Source organism: Ambystoma mexicanum, chromosome 6p, assembly GCF_040938575.1.
Source record: "Ambystoma mexicanum isolate Mex_15411 chromosome 6p, UKY_AmexF1_1, whole genome shotgun sequence".
Lineage (NCBI taxonomy): Eukaryota > Metazoa > Chordata > Amphibia > Caudata > Ambystomatidae > Ambystoma > Ambystoma mexicanum.
In genome coordinates this window covers 1,422,144,245-1,422,161,624 of record NC_090935.1, presented here as the reverse complement: position 1 = coordinate 1,422,161,624, position 17,380 = coordinate 1,422,144,245, and the positions used below count along the sequence as shown (strand labels likewise).

The 17,380-nt window shown below is 46.7% G+C and overlaps 1 protein-coding gene across 15 annotated transcripts in view; it reads right to left on the bottom strand.

The window, feature by feature from the left end:
* Nucleotides 1-17,380, bottom strand: part of SEC31A (SEC31 homolog A, COPII coat complex component) — a 998,112-nt gene that overhangs the window by 476,801 nt on the left and 503,931 nt on the right. For all 15 annotated transcript variants that reach the window (XM_069626136.1, XM_069626132.1, XM_069626133.1 and 12 more), the window contains exon 13: nt 4,763-4,813. In XM_069626136.1, the coding sequence (XP_069482237.1) occupies nt 4,763-4,813 (51 nt within the window). The remainder of the gene's footprint in view (nt 1-4,762; nt 4,814-17,380) is intronic.

Genomic DNA, 17,380 nt, shown 5'->3' with positions numbered 1-17,380 from the left:
AACAGCTTCTCCACCCTTGGTTCACCGCCCTGGTCTAGGCCGGCGTCAACAAAGAAGGTGCCAACCTCCTCTTGATTGAGTTCAACAAGGGGGTGGCCTGGCTGGCCTGAGGTTTTTCTTTGAGTGTATCCTCCACGAAATCAGAATCTGGTAACGCCTCTTGAATGGTGATCTGAAAATGGTCAGCCGCCTTCTTCAAGATGGCATTGAAGGCCATCTGGTCGTCCGCTGTGGAGGCTTGCCGAGTGGAGGGGGAAATCTAAGCACAGGACATTGGGGTCCTGGGTGGAAGTATGGGACGTCCAGGGTTGAGCATCAACCCGACGGCTGTCCTCCAATTGTCCATAAGACCTGTCTGATCATCCACATTGTAGTTTTCCAGCAAGGTGCCATCTTCATCCTGATCTTAACATCTTTATCTGTGAGGACACAAGTAAACTCTTCATGTGGATCATCCAAGGTCATTTGAAACTTAGATACAGGAGAAGAAGGAAAGTCTTCGAGGTCTCTTGTGAGCAAGGGCCTCAGAATAAGACATTTTTCTAATCTATCCATACATCCCATACATCCCTCAAATTTCACCCTGGTCCATGAGGATGAACCAGAGGGGTCCAGGTGAGGAAAGGGTTGTTCTTCCCTGTGGCGTTGAGATTTTTCCCCTAATGTGCCTGACAAAGGCACAGGACTCAACGTAGTCCTGGTGGGGTTCGGGGCGCTGTGGAGTGTCATTCAACACGTCTCTCGGCTGTTCTTTGTGCTTCGCCACCTCCTTCGACCACTCCTTCAGTCTAACTGTCTAAGTAATCCTTGCAATGCGCTCGGCAATGGTAGGAGAATCCGGGCGATCCACCGGCTGAACCGGTGGCAAAGCGGTGGATTTCACTGCCATCAGGACAATCGGAGGGTGAGCCGCGGATATCACCGCCCCCGGGCCTTAAGCAGCGTCTGCACGTCCTCCTGGAGCGCCTCGACGTTGTGTCTTTTAGTGTTAACTCCCTTTACTTTGGATTGCCCAGTCGCATGCCGTGACTGCGGTTGCCGGGAAGGCTGCCGATCAGAGGATCCCGTCGAAGATTTAGACTGTTCCGTTGGCGCTTTGGTACGCTTCGACATAGCCGCCGAAGCAGAACCTTGGGTTGCGAGTTTGGCGTTATGATAATGTGCGCCCCTGTCGCCGGGTGTTTTCCCCGTAGCGTGACTCACATCAGGCCTGGTGGGGTCGGGGACAGGCGTCATGGACCGAGATCGGTCCGCAGTTAGGTTAATGGCTTCCAACACAGAGGCCTGGTCACCGCTAGTTCCCCAGTCATTTTCGGCGGTTGAAACAGGGGGGGGAGGGGGGGGGGAGAACATTCAGCCTGCGACATGCTGTAGGTCGCCCACCGCTTTAAGCAGTGCTCCATAAGTGTCTTAGGGTGCAGGAGTCTACAGGCCAAGCAACTCACTTGTTTGTGGTCGAGCGGCAGACAATTGTTACCCCAAGCGTGCTCATCCTTCCAAGGATATTAGGCCCTGCACGAGGGACAAAATCTAAATGGCGTATTTTCCATAGTGAAAGACAATTAAAGCAATGACAAAACCCAGTGAGCAGGTGAAAGAGGAAAGGCATACTTGTAAAGGATATGTCCACCCGTCCCCACTCTCCCTACTGCGTTTGGGTCGGCCAGAAGGCCCGGCCACGTGGACGCCAGCGCTGCCGGGATTCAACAGGCTTAGAAAGTCTGCAGCAGTCTTCGGCGTTGTTTCACAGGATTCAACAGTCGAAGTGACTTAATGGGAATAATGACAACGTCGATAATAATGACAATAACGCTATCTCTATGTAAGAGCTCCGCATTAGGGCGACCAGTTATCTGGGCGGAAAAAAAAAATCTGAGGGACCTCAGCACGTGAGGGATTTTGGGTACACTACACGTCACGTTAGGGATAGTGTCACAGACGCGCCTATGCCGTCGTCCCCTTCCGATCCTCGAAATACAAGATGCAATACTCTGCGGTTACCACTGGATGTCGAACCATATGCACAGCATGTGATTCTAAGCAGATTAAAAAGCATCAGAAATTGATTAATCACTGGTACATTTAGAGCAATACTGAGTTCGGTGTCAAAGATAGAATAAAGGAATAAAATCAAGGTTAACAAATAATTCACAAACAGGTAAGTACTTTTAAAGCCTTCCAATGCAGAGTAAATTAACCCTTTCCTGGGAGAAAGGCCAAAGCACAAAGTCAGAGGTAAAGAGGAGTCTCTTAGGGAGCCAGGACAGCCAATGTTAATTGCTCAATGTCAGGGGAGCTGAAGATCTTTTGTAGGTATGTAAAAAGTCTTGCACAATGCTTTTAGAAATGTTTATAGAAAATAGAATACTTGAAGGGCCACAAGCTGAGAGGGTTGTGAGGGGCAAAGCTTTAGCAACTCTGCAAGGTAACCAAGATAGGTCTCAACTGACAGCAAGTAACAAGAGGTAAATTCTCTTAGACTTTACAGTACCTCTGGTTAGAAGAAATGGTCCCAGCTGGCTTCTGTTCCTGTACAGCTCTGCAGATACAGTTCCTGAGCCTCAGTCGTGGGGACAAGAGGGAGGGCTTCTGGGGACTCCTGCTCTGCAATGGGACGGTCAGTGGCAGCAATGGGCAAACTTCAATTCAGCGGTTCATCAGTGTTTCAGCTCCTCGCGTCTAACAAATAGCGACACCGTGGTTCTTGGATACCATTCTGGACTTTCCTTGCATCTGGGGGTCCAGCACTCTGTTGAGGTGGCTCAGGCTTGATCAGTCCTGCTTCAGTGAAGTCCCGAGGATCTGACTGCCACTCGGGTCCGACTTAAAAGCTACGCAAACAATCTGGTTTTCCTCTCCCTGGCACTTCGTTCCAGCAGCAGCTCCGAGAGGATGTCCAGACAGGCTTACTTTGGAGTTGATTGGTCTCGCCAACTCAAAGGGAGAAGTCATCCTTGCAGGGCTTCTCTGGTCAAAGTGAATTCGGAGCTTCACCGGGCAAACCAACGGTCCAGGAGTTGCAGCAGGCGTCTCTTCCAAATTCTTCTTCGGATTCCTTCATCTAGTGGTCGACTCTGCCTTCCAAGCCAAAAAGCCTCGCCTTTTCTGCAGGTTTCTCCCATTCATTCCAGCCTAGCTGTCAATCACAGCAGGGTGGTTGTCCTTTCCAGACAGCTAGCCGGCCAATCACCTTTGGGTACATTCCTGTAACCAAGGGGATTAAGCACAGGGCACCTCCCTGACTTCCTGCCCCTGCCCCTGCCAGGCATACTGGAGCCAGAGGCAGGCTTCACTTGTGAACCCTACCAAAGACAAAACAAAGGGACCAAACCTGGTTTAGCGTGCAGAGTAAATCTCAAGAAGGACCTTTCCCACAAGAAATGGTGAAAAAAGAAGACCGCGCTATTTTGACAAAATGGGCACCCATGGGTGGTTTACCAAGGCTGCAATTGCAGCCCGCTGTAAAAACACACAATGGTAGTAAAAAGTAAACTACTGCCACCAGCCATTGATTGTAGAAAGGGTAACAAAAATGTTACATGAGAAACTAGACAAAGGGGATACTAAGTAACCCCTCCAGCACCCAATGGTAAGACAGTGTGTGCTGGGTCTAGAAAGTTACAATTTGTATGTAAAGTCAATTTCACTTGACTGCTCTTGGAAACAGTACTTTAATCAAGAGAAGGTGTTTACACCTTTGGGAAATCTAAGACTTCCCTGTGCCACTGCACTGAAGGTGCTGCATGCCAATGTAAAGATGATGCCTATGGAGTTTGTCAAAGAAACACATTGTTGTTAATATACGCTGATCATTTTTGGAATAATATCCTTTACATGTGATTGGAACAGGAATTGTGCACTTTAAATTATGGAGCCATTATTTTGTGTATGTTGTGTTGATTATTATCAATTTTGGTAATGTTAAAAGGTGATACATTGGCCCTGAAGAAGACCTGTGTTCTGTACGGCCGAAACACGTGTTGGCAGGGGAATATTAATCACCAATTGAAATTAAAACTGAACATGAAGAATTCTTTGAAAACGTTCAATTGTCAAGAATTGAAAATAAGGACTGATTAATGGTCTATGCGCAGTGGTGGAACCAATACCTTGATTGGTGATATAGCACTTGTTAGGCCCAAAAGGGACTCCGTCTAGGTTGGCAAACCCTGCAGCAATGACATTTTTGGATCAAACACTAGAGCAATAGTGTACGTGGTTGCGCAACAGAGTAGCAGTCCCCCAAATATTGGTTATCTGTGGGTTAAGTTGTTTTCTTCAGATGTAGGTTTAAGAACATTTTTACCAGGTTCTTTTCTAACATGTACATGCTTGAGGAATCAGAGTATAAGCGTTAAGTGAAAAATAGACCAATCCGCAGAGATATTCTCCATCACAGTAAAAGAATTGTAATCAGTCTGTTGTAAAACTAGTCAGACTGGCCTCTCGTTTTGTTTGCATTGTCAGCAAAGCTCACAAGAGACTGGTTGTATAGAGGACCAATCAGCAACCTTATAAGATTTTGTGGATTGCAAGGAGTTATCCTGAAAAGTAAAGAAGTCCGGTTATGTGAAGGGGCAAGAAAGTAAAAGTACCTCTCTTCTATATGAGGAATCTGTAGGCTTCAAGATTATAACTGGGTGCTGTTCTACTTCCAAAACATTCATAAATGCATTAAACCTGTGGGTCGATAGCTTTTTTAACACATTCTCAGATCAAACCTCGACCCCCTAACCCCGTTCTTGGTGTTACTCCATTTTACCTCATCCAGTTTACCATCTGCAGCACCTTCATTACTCAGAGCAGAAGCAATCTAAGAGGTAAAAACAAAGAAAAACTGTCATTTATCATTGGAACAGATTTCAAATTCATATTTCACATGTTTACATTCAAAGGCAAGGCACAAATCACTAGATAGGCTCCCAAAGTAAGCTTTGTATGGGCATTGTCTGATGAGGCCTACTAACTGTTCATAATCCCAAACAACGGTGTATTCAGTGTTTGGTTCATGTATACATTTACCTTTTGATGTTTGAAACAGATCAGCATTTAGGTCAACTGTTAGGCAAGATTTGGAGCAGTAGCCTTTGGGTCGCTACAACAACCTTGTCCTCCTGGCAACAGGAACCCAACCTTTGGTATAAGTCTGTACTACACAGGTTGGTAGTGTGGCTGAGCAGCCAGGCTTATCTCAAGAGGGGTCAATGTGAGCAGTAGGGGAGTTACACAGAGATTCAGTGACAAGTATCCAAATAAACACTTATACTCAAGGTTTCTTGATTAAACAATTATTAATGTATTTAACAGTCAGTTTGAATAAGTCTTCTTCAGAAGGGGCAATATAATAGTAACACAAATACACTCCAAAATACACACTCGTAGTATGTCAAAGAAAAGGTTATAGAAGAACAAGAGATCACACAATTATTCTGAAGCAGGCAAGTACTTTTGAATCCCCCCCCCCCTCCAATGCAAAGCAGATTAACCCCTTCCTGGAAGGAAAGGGTTAACACAATGTCAGAGGAAATAAGAGTTATTCAGGGAGCCAGGCCAGCCAATGTCAATTGGGCAAAGCCTAGGCGAGCCAAATCACTTCTTGTAGGCAAGTAAAAGCCTTGCACAATGTTTTAGAAGTCTTTGTAGAAAAAATACACTCAATGTAGGGCCACAAGCTGGGAGGCTTGAGAGGCAGAAGATGCAAGGAACTCTACAGAAGTAACCAAGACAAATCTCAACTGAGATCAAATAAGGCTACAACAACAAGAGATAAGTTCTCAGACTGTACAGTACCTTTGGTTAGAAGAAATGGTTCCAGCTGGCTTCTGTTCCTGTGTGGCTCTGCAGATCCTTTTGTTCCTGGGCTTCAGTCGTGGGGAGAAGAGGGAGGACTCCTGGGGACTCCTGCAACACAACGGGACGGTCGGCAACAGAAAAGGACAAACTTCTATTCAGCGGCACTTCGCAGTTTCAGATCCTTGTGTCTCAGCAAATAGCAACACTGCGGTCTCAAGGATACCACTCTGAACTTTCCTCGCATCTGGGGTCCAGCACTCTGTTGAGGTGGCTCAGGCTTGGTCAGTCCGGGGATCTTCCAGCAGCTTGGGTCAAGTGATGCACTCCGTTTGGTGTTCCTCTCCCTGGCACTTCGAGAGCAGCAGAAGTACAGCCAGCTCTGACAGGTTGTCCAAACGAGTTAACTTTGGAGTGAATTGGTCCCACCCACTCAAGGGGCGAAGTCGTCCTTGCAGGGCTTCTCTAGTCGAGGCGAATCTGAGCTTCAGCACAGCAGCAGGGCTTTACCGAGCAAACCTTGCTTACTTCCAAGTAAAGGAGTCTGTGTGCATGGGCGTAATTATAGGGGGGCCAGTGTGTTTTGTCCCCCTCCCCCGCAACTTGTGCGACATGCCTTTTTGTCCCCTCCCCCCATCTTTGGGGGGGGGGGGGCGCAATCATCAATTAAGTAATTGGACAGCGCAAGCCTGGCTGTGGTGCCCAGCCAGGCTTGCGCCGTCTCATTACATAATGCTGAGATGGCTGGCAGCCGCGCTGCAACACATTCAGGGCCGGGATGCCCTGCGTGGCTCAATCCCTCACCCTGGCTGGCCTGACTCAAAGTCAGCAGCCAGGGCCTGGCGTCTGTGTTGCCACGTGGGCAGCAGCACTTCCAGGGGCCACAGAGAATCGCTTTACGGCTTTGTGTTTGTGCAACACATAGACAGGAACTAGGAAGCTCATTCAGCTTGCTGGTTTCTGTCTGGAGGTGCGGGAGTGTGAAGAGGTTAGGTCGGTGTAACATGAGACGTGGCCCGGGTGGCATTCGAAAGCAGGCAAGTTAAGATTTGTTTTATGATTCTAGATATGGGGAGTGGAGCAGTGCAACCCTGGTGGCCATGGCTCTCGGTTGGGACGTCTCAAAGGGCTTGGTTGGAAAGGTGTTGGGTGGGGAGGTTGGGGATAGGGGCAGGAGAGGTGCAGGTGGGATTGATGGAGGAGAGCCAGGTAGTGGAGAAAAGTAGTCTAATGTTTTGATGAAATAAACAATGGTCATGCTCACGGGGGTGCCCACTTGAGTAGGTACGCTGAACCAAGGACCACAATTCCCCCATGAAGAGGGCGCTGGTGGCATAGGAATTCCACAGTCAAATTAGCTATTCCAATGCTGCAGGAAACCCCGTACATTATGGGGAAGGTGCGAATACCTTGTGCTCTGGTGGGAGCAGCATACTGGGCATCAGGGGAGATAAGAGGCAGGGAGGGCCGCCTTTTTCTTAGGGTTATAGGGATGTCAGAATCCTGGAACCGCATGTCAGTATAATCATGGGGATTGCAGGGGGGAGGGAGTGTTGATTGTGCAGGACACGATTGGTAATGTACCGATAATGGTAGCCACGCTGTACTCCCCTAATCAGGACCAGAAGTCTTAATGAGAAGGCCCTGTCAGCAATATTGAAGGATTTTCTGAGTATTGTTATACTGGGGGAGATTTCAACTCGTGGGCAGATTCGACAAGAGAGAGTAGCACAGAGACAAGATTATGTCAGTATAGAACATACATTGCGTATGTCTTTAGTTCCATCTACATCACTAATTAAAGTGCATTAGACTTCTGCTAAAATAGAGTCACCTTTTTAGATTTCTATTTATGTTTTATTACATTTTTCCATAATTTGAATCTTTTACTTATAGATATTTTAACCATTTTGGATTTAATAAATGTATACTCGTTTGATAAATTGTCTATTGAGTTGTCTGCTCACCATTTCAGGCTGCGATTACTCTAACCCCTATTCTATATAATTCTTTCTTCTCTGGCCACTCCAAGCCGGCAAGGCGGAAGCCAGCCCCTTCTCAAGGTCCACCACTAAGGCCCTGCTGGGCCTGTCCGGTCCCTTTCAGGGCTTGAATGGCCACTCATCTGCTCCACAGCATCACTTCAAGCTCCACCACCTCTCAGCTTTATGAACAGTTCCCCAACATACAGCCAGCTGCTCCATGAACCTGTGCCGGTGGAGCTTTGTTCTCCCATTCAAGAGTACCTGTGAGTCATGTTCTGGACAATATTGTGCCTATTCACTAACTCACAACTGTTAAACCTAGCTGTGCCTATGCCAATTTCTGCCCTTCTATGTCTTACTATACCCATCCTCTACTGTGCATGTGTGTGCTTTTTTGGTAATTTCGAATCCAGGTGTGTTTTTACATCTCTGCACCCCATTATGCATTGCATTTGTGCGCTTTTTACTAACTTCGAATCCAGGTTTGTTTTAAAAACTCCACACTCAAGTGTGTCTACTGCATCGGTTGTCTCTCTTTTTCGGCTATTGGCTATTAGGTTGCCTGGTGAGATTGAGATTGTGCTTGTGCCGTGCAGTCTCTCCTATCTTCTATCCTTACCTCTCCACCACCCCTGTGGCACTCACCATCTCCCCGATCTATTCTAACTGCTATACTATCACCTATACTCCTCACAAAATCAGGAAGGAAAAAGCTTAAAAATAAAGACATCCTGACCACCAACCCTGGTCTACCCATTGCAGACACCTAAATCGGGGCAAATGCCAGACAGATTGTCACTCATATCCTCTTTTCTGTCCCCTCTCCAGATCTTTGGACTCTCCTTTCTCATCCTCACCCATTAATGGTGGCATTAGATGGGAAGTACACTTTGTGGGCTTTTCATCATCCAGGTGTATCATTAACGTCTACCGAAATGGCACCATCATGGCTCAGGGTCCTCAACTAAACCTTCTCTTTGACTGGCACTTGCCGTCTCTCACCAACTTCTTTCCTACACCCGCTAATCCTCTCTGTCCCTCTTCCCCCTCCTCCAACTGGTGTACCACGCCCCTGTAACCCTAATTGGAAAACCTTAAAAATAAGACAGTGACCTGCTGCATCTAGCCATGCTTAATGCTCGCTCTGCTATCAAAAACACTCTGCCGACATCTGCCTCCTCCTCGAAGACCTTGACTTTGATATCCTCGCTCTTACTGAGACTTGGTTCAATGCCAGCTCATCACTGCTTTTAACGCCTTCTCCCTGATGGCTACAAGATCATCTCCAAGTCTCGCCTTATCCGTGCTGGTGGTGGGGTTGTCGTTACCTTCCCCGAGTGGTTCCCTTGTTCCCCCACACCCACCCAACCATTTTCCTCCTTCGAGAGCTTGGTCTGCAAGCTGGTCATCTCATCTACCTCCTCCCTGACCATTGCCACTATCTACAGGCTACCTGGCTCTATCACCCTGTTCCTCCCAAAATGGGAGGATCTCTCCTCCTCTCTTCCGACATCTACCTCTAAACTCTTTCTCCTGGGTGACTTCAACATCTACATTGACTCCTCAATCACGGCGTCCACTCCATTACGTGACCTCTGCACCTCGCTCTCCCTCTCCCTCTCCCTCTCCATTCTCCCCTCTGGTTCTACCCTCTCGGCTGTGCACACTCTTGTACGTTTATCCACACTGATCTTCTGCTCTCCTCCCCACTTGCCACCCCGCTTTCCTGGTCAGACCACTGCCTCCTATCCACTCACCAGGGTCCTCTCGGCCCTCTGACTGCACCTCACATCCGTCTGATCTAACGAGTGTCAGCTGCTGCCTTCGCATCCACCTTCATCCCCCCTTTCCTCCCACTGCAGATTCTACCTCTAACTCGGTCCTCTGCAACCTCCATGTCTCCATCACCAACACTCAACATCCTTGCCCCGGTCATGAGGATCCGCCTGGAACACGCCACCAAGTGAGACACCTAGTATGATTCGGATCTTGCAGCCCTGAAACGCAAGTGCAGAGCTGCGTAACAGAAGTGGAGGACCTCAAGCTCATCTTCTAACAAACTGGCCTGTCGCCTTCACCAAAGTCAACACTGACTCTCCATTTGTTCCAAGAAGAGGGCCCACATCTGGTACTCTCTAGGCTGGACTACTGCAACATCCTCTTCCTTAATCTACCCTCTTCCTCTCTCTGCCCACTCCAGCATATCCAGAAAAGGGCTGCAAGACTTATCCTTGGCCTCAAGCCCAGGGACTATCTCTCCAGCCCTAAAATCTCCACACTGGCTCCCGGTTGCTGCAAGGATCAAATTCAAATCCCTCTGCATCATCCATAAGGCTGTCTGGGGCCGGGGACCACACCATCTACATCTTGCTCTCACCAAATACTCTCCCTCCAGATCTTTACGGTACACCAGCTTCAACTAGCGAGCTGGTGGCTGATCCCCTTCTTCAGCTCTATCCCTCGTCTGGAACAGCCTCCCCCTTCCTCTTTGCCTTGAGCCAGATCTCCTCAAATTCTGCAAGCTCCTCAATACTTTCCTTTTCACCTCCTCCATCATCCCCTCTCGCTCCCATGCTAAACCCCACAGTCGCTGTGATTGGTAACCAGGGCCCTTGTGTCCTGGGTCCTGGCCTTCCCCCACCAGTCGCCTTCAGCCTCCGCCCACTCCCAGCACTTGCCTTTGGGCAGCCACTGGCCTGTGCTGTCTCACAGGCCTGCACTGCCTTGGCAGGTGATCACTCTTAACCAAGTGATCTCTGCCAGGCACTTAACTGTTGCTTGCAAGTGATTCTCTTGCACTTCCCCTCTGTGGAACTCCTAGAACTTAACCCCCCCTTCCTTGTCCCTTCTCTCTCTCTCTCCCCATTTGCACGATCTAAATGCTCACAAGTTCTAGTAGGGCCGCCTCAGTCTTTCTTATCATTGTTATTACATTTGCCTTTCCTTCCCATGTTCCCTCTTAGTTGCACTGTGGGCGCTTTGAAATGCAATTTCTTGATGAATAAGCACCTTACAAATACACAATAAATAAAATAAACTAACAGTCCCCTGGACTGGATGCACCCATCACTCAGGAGGCGGCGCAGCAGGCGATCTCCCGACTTCCCACCGTTAAGGCTCCAGGGGAAGACGGATATATGATTGGGTTCTACAAGAAGTATGTGGTACGGCGCAGTCCCTTCTTGACCAAGCTGTATAATGAGATCATGCTCACAGGGAGTGCTCCTCCCTATTTCGGACAGGCCCTGATTGTGGTGATCCCAAAGGAAGGGAAGGACAGGGAAAGGTGTGCGTCATACAGGCCCATCTCCTTGTTGAACGTCGACGCAAAAAATGATGCATCTTCCCGACCTGTGTCAACCACAGAACCTTTTGCTTGGACTTGGTAACTATTTTACCTCGTCCCTAGATGAAGGGCAATATTTTTCCCCTCTCACCTAGTCTTTTACTCTTTAGGAGTGACCTTTTTATGTCTACCCATAGTGTATGGTTGAAGTTGGTTTCCTACAACTTTTGGGTTTAGGCTGGGTTGCCCCTTTGGGCTCCCCTGTTAAATTTTTTCATATACATGGATGAACTACTGATCCCAAATAGTAATGAGGGATTTTCATACTCTTTACATTTTGTATAAGTGAGCAAGCAAACCGCACGTCTTGTATACATTGTATCCCATTTCTTACTTACCTGGCAACATTTTGTTACAATTGCAACTTTACTGGAATGGCTGCTGGCAGTGTAACTACTTTTATGACTTTTAGTCACTATTACTCGCAGGCTGTTAAATCAGCATCAGTAATGCACAGAATGGCCACCATTTTGATAACATGGTGGGCTCCTTTTTTCACCATTTCTTGTGTGCTTGCTGTTTGAGGTCTTCCCCTGCCATTCTAGGCTGGAACAACCTCAGTGGAAGTTTTGTCTTCTGCAGGAATCCTTTGGATTCCCTGCCCAGGCTTCAGAGCGTCAGAGAAGGCAGGATGTGAGGGAGGAGTCCAAAACTCTGCAGCCCTTTGTCTTCCACCTTGGCTGAAAGAACAAACTCTCAGTTGGGGGCTGGCTGTCCTGATTGGACAGCCAGACCACCCCTTTCTGTAAAATACAAGGAGAGGATGCAGTTCCTGATAAATACTCCAAACCTGGAATCTGCTGACCAGTGTTGCCAGGTGCGCTTATTATAAGCGACTTTGGGCTTGTTTTTGCCCAAAGTCGCTTCTAATATTTGGAGGTCACTTGTGGTTTTTGTCCGCTTATTCGACCATCTGTGCGCGTTTAATTGGGCTTGTTTACATTGCAGTTAAGCCCATTAAATGTTGCAGAGGGTCCTGCACTGTGCTGCTGATAGCCCTTTACGACATGCAATTGCTCCTTTGATCTGCTGCCGAGTGCTCCCTGCTTTTGCATATGCTTAGGCATTTGGCAATGATGGGACATTTGCATCTGAGAGGCCCCCCAAGATAGTTACCTACCCACTAGGTGCCCCCATCAATGCCAAATGCCTAAACATATGCAAAAAGAAAGCTTGCTTTGAAAGGTTAGTCATGCTGTCGGCTACACTGACATGCAAGAAGGGATTGTTTTAGTTTAACAAATGTTTTTAAGAACATAGTCACTCTACTGCTGCCATATCATTTACTGAAGTCCTTTAATCATTTTCAGCTTCTTTTTCTTTTTGCAAGACTGGGTTAAATATCCAAGGATTCAGTGTCATTGGAGTCTACATAAAACATCTTCTCTGAAAGTTTGAGATTCATTCAGGTCGGCATTGTTTCTATTCAGCTTCCAGTTGTCCATAATAATATGGATTAACAATTCTTCTAATTCAGTTCATGTTGGTTACCCTGTTCAACCCCCACAATATGCACAGCCCCGTCTAAAATGTTCAATCTGTAGAAGTGGCAGATGTTCATGGTCCCTGCCACAATTGGCAGATGTTGCAAACGGATGGCGAAAGCCATGTTGAGCTGAATCAATAACATCTGTAAAACTAACAATTTGTTCCTTAGCAAGTAGTAGTGGACACCCAAGTCAATCCTGTGGCCAACCAATCAAAACCAAATGTAAGACCTTTTGTGCCCCATTTAGCTGTCTGTGGTGATCGATTTCAACATAGATATCCTTTGCGATCTGCAGCCAGGATGACCAATTATTCAAACAGCTCTTTGCCCACGGGTTCCTGTCCAGACACAACCAGGAGACAACGATCGCTGTATACCCAAACACTGCCTGCTCTTCCACCAAAATGGATTCTATTCTATTGAACAAAGCCAGTCAGACGTTTATGATAACCATTCTTTAGCCAAGTTATGTTGCTACACAATGTTTATCAGCGTTAGGGGAGTTTTCCTAGAGTCCCACCTTGAAGTAAGACTTTAGTAAACTATCCCAGTGGTTTGTAGATCACCCAACTATAAGTTCGTACTACTGCTGGAACCTTGGTAGAGTGGCACAGCAGCCAGGCCGATCTTCAGAGGAAGATGTGAGCTGTATAAGTACACTGAACCCAGTTATACATGCACATCAAAGAAGCACTTACATTTATAATTCAAATAATTATATATTTATTATATTTACACCAGAATCACTTTAAATACTTCATACGTTTACACTAGAACACTTCGGAATACTTCATAATACACTTCAAAGGACACTTCTTACTTTGTGATTGTTCATGGTTACATTTGTTGCAATGTTCGCAAGTGAAAAGAAAATGCTATCCTATCATCGGTAACTATGGGCACTTACGGTTCTTAGCAGATATTTCGGTGGGACATTTACTCTGCAAACACAAAGTGAAATAAAGGAAGGAAAATGGTTAGTTAGTGTAACACTAGCCTGGTTCAAAGTTCTAGAGATGATTTATTTGCACGGCAAGACATCCATGTACGCAAACGCAACCCTAGTGTTGAAATGGATTTCTAAACTCTGACCTGGTGGGCAGAAGTTTAGGAGGCCACCCTCGGTTAAGTGAAACAGGGGATCCTTCTGAACAAGCCAGGCCAATCTAGGTAGCATGGCAGGCGTCCAAGACTAATTCTCAGGAGGGGTGAGGGTGATCAGAAGCCCACAATGAGCACTGTGAGAAACCAGAGGGTATTCTCCCAAGTAGACCTCGGTAATCCCTTATTCAGGTGGCCAGCTGGCGCTCTCAGATCTGAACCTTGGGGAGTGGACGAGGGAGGGAGGATCACCTGGGTAGGGGGGCCTGGGGTTATGCTCAGGGGAATGCCCTAGGTGAGATGCGGTATTATACTGGAGAAAGGGACGAGAAGACTAGGTCCTTGAGGCTTTTATGGGCTGCATCAACTCGATCTCCCTTCCACCCAATGAAACCCCTTTTCGCAAATCCACCATCACCTTCACATCTGGTGAATCCATTAAGCACCCTGTTGCACTAAGGAACCACATTCCCCAGAATCCTTGTTTCCTACCTGAATGCTCCCAGTCATTCTTCTTCATGCCCCTTTGATTATTCTTCAATAACTTCAGTTTACTGCATTAACAACACACTACTATTCCCACAATCCCTCCTGTTCAGATCACGATAAAACTCTGGTCATTTTCGTTCATTCCACAACCCCTACCAATCTCACTTCTCCAAATTTACCCAAACCCCTAGGACGAGAACTAGAATTCCATATAACACCTATTCCACGTCTGACCATGTAGGAGACTTGGAAACTCTACCACCCCCATTTTCCAACCCGAACAATTTTCCACACCATGATAAACAACGGACTAATGAAACCGTTTACCTGCCATGTCCCAACCCAAGGGTCAGGCAAAGACAGGGAATTGACCAACACCTCACACACCTGACTGCCCTTTCCTTTGCTAACAGGGATAAAAGGGGGAGCAGAAGAGCGCAATACAAGCAAGGCAGACTGCACATCCCAGGAGCTAACTCAGCATGGCAGTTCAAGAGGAGGAGAAAGACGGTGCATACCGAGAGGTGACAAGGAGAGAAACGACCTTGCTCTTCCCAGCGAAACCTTCGCAGAAGGAATCTTTAGACCGCAAACAATAGCCAGCGTGTGTTGCAGCAGATTTTAACAGTACTCAAGACCCTCCTCTGCTGGTAATCAAGCCGGGGAAGAGACGCTTGTCTCTGAAGTACCAACCTGGACTCCAAAGAGCAAGAAAGCAAAGTGGTTCATCACAGCCGGTGAGTCGAGGGGAGAGTCGATAAGAGACCGAACTGTGTTGAACGAAAAGTAGCAAACTGCTAATTGAACTGTGAAAGGTTAAAAAGAACTATTGATGTGAAAGGGGAAAACCAGCAACAGAGGAGTCCGGCACCACATGGGTGCTTACTAAGGAAACTCTGGGCGATTACCCGATTGTTGAAACTAGCATAACCAGAAGGCCTTTAGAAAGGCGAGAAGGGGGTCAAAGTGGTTATACTGGGGTCTTGTAAAATACTCTGTACCATCGAAAGACTTTGACTGACAGATGATTGTGAAGCTATGGGAAGTGAAACCCGCATCGTAAGAATTGAATGAGATAGGTACGATTGACAAAGACTGGCAACAGTGAACCCAAAAAAGGGATGCTGATAAAAAGGTGATGAAGTCTAAAGTCCCGAAATACATTGTGTTGACAAGAGTGAACCCGAAAGAGGGATGTCCACAGTGAACTGTACAATAAGATTTAAAACTTGTGAAGAATGCCATAGTGAAGACAAAGGAGGGAGGCGAAAAGTCAAGAGGGGTCTGAGCCCGAACGAGGGAGATCCAAGGGGTGAGCAGCCATCACCTGAAGATTACGTGTATACAGGGAAAAGCTTTTTGTTCAACTTTTATTTTGATATTGTGAATTTGACAGACCCTCAAAACCAGGATAAATAACTATCAGAGGTTCTGGTGCCATTTAAGAACAATTGAGAAGGGATCTGTGCCCGGAAGAGGGGGATCCAGAGGTGAAAGACATCACCCAATGTATATGTGAAAAATAACTCCTTGTACATTAGTTGAATACATCAGGCCCACGGCGGCAAGAGACTGTTTGATGGAAAAGAGACTTAACCACCATATGCCCTGATTGCTAAAAGAAGAACTGTTCACTCATGCTGGGAAAGCTCGAGCGTGTGCTGTGCTCAAACGTCCCACCTTGTCCTGTGTTGAAAATGTGGGGAAGGGAGACCAAAGTACCGCATCCTGACTCATCATTTTTTAACAACATTATCCCACACTTGTTTTTGTATTTAGCGTAAGGATTGGCAATAGGTTTTTCTTAGTATAGGCCCTTTTATTTGAAACAACGCCACTAGCACTGCCTTATTATTTGATGGTTGAAGCTTGCTCCCATCTTAGATTTAGGTTTAGATTAGGCGTTTTTCCAACCTACCTTTGCAGTTTAATAAAAACCCTTTAACTATGATCACTTGTCTTTACTGTTGCCACCATGAGTTCCTTACAGCACACACATGCAACAAACCACAGATTACTCTTAGACAAGTGTATATGAAAAATATCTATACATTTGTCGGCCAGACCAATAGACACAAGTAACTTTAGCAATGTGAAAACAGTTATCACACAAATCCTTATACTGTACAGTGGAATAACGCAGCCACAACCTGTAAAGTTCGGTTAACACAGAAATGGCATTAGGCAATTCTTGAGAGTCATTCCCTAACTTTCGAGTTCAACCCTAAGAAGAGGGGAGCCTTGTGCTCAACAGTACAGTAGTGCATAAAAACGCACAATCGCGCAGGTGAAGCAAAAAGCGGGACTTCTTGGGAGGGCTGTAGCAAGTCAGGAAGGGGCTTGATCTGATGAAGAATTGGTTTCCACTGTTCCAGTAGGCCCTACCCTTGACAGCAAAGCAGTGTTCAAATGGCGAGAATAGCTAGGGAGAGCAGGCTAACCAATCCAAGATCGAATACCTTTAAGGGATACTCGTGCGAAAAAGGGATCAGTTGTGCCAGGGGGCCACCGGTAAGTGATGCAAGTACTCGCCGACCCTCGGCACAGTCCAGACCAAACTTTTTCCAGTTTAGCAATGAGGATCATGTGAGAGCGTAACCTCTGCAACACTTGAAGAATGACGGGGACCGGAGGAAACACATACAGCAGTGGGAATGACCAATCCACCACAAACGCGTCTCTTAAGTCCAGTACTTAGTGGAGGTTGCTAATAGGCTCTGGGGGGGGTGGTCCATAAATAGAGGGAAAATTGCACATACATTTTGTATTTTGTATTTATTACTTGCATCGCGCGCCGAACCCTGAGGTAACTGGGCGCTTGAGAAACTTAAAGGTTAAAGACAGGCATACAGATTAACATCAACAATTGGACCCTGGTTACAGGTGGGTCAGATAATAGGATAGAGGCAAAAGTGTACAGTGGTAAGCTACGAAGGCTGAGCCAAAGCATTGATAGAGATCAGTTAGCTTAGTGAATACATCTTACTGAGGAGGCTTGTTACTCGGCCAGTTTTTTATACTGGCTTTAAAAGTAAGGAAGGAGGGTTCTTGTCTGAAGGGGATCTTTTTTAACACCTAGCTAAATGCAGTTCAGAGAGGGCTCAACGTCTTGACAAGCAGCAGAATATGAAGAGATCCTGTGGATTTCTTCAAATCTCTAGTCTTTTGGAAGCAACAAGT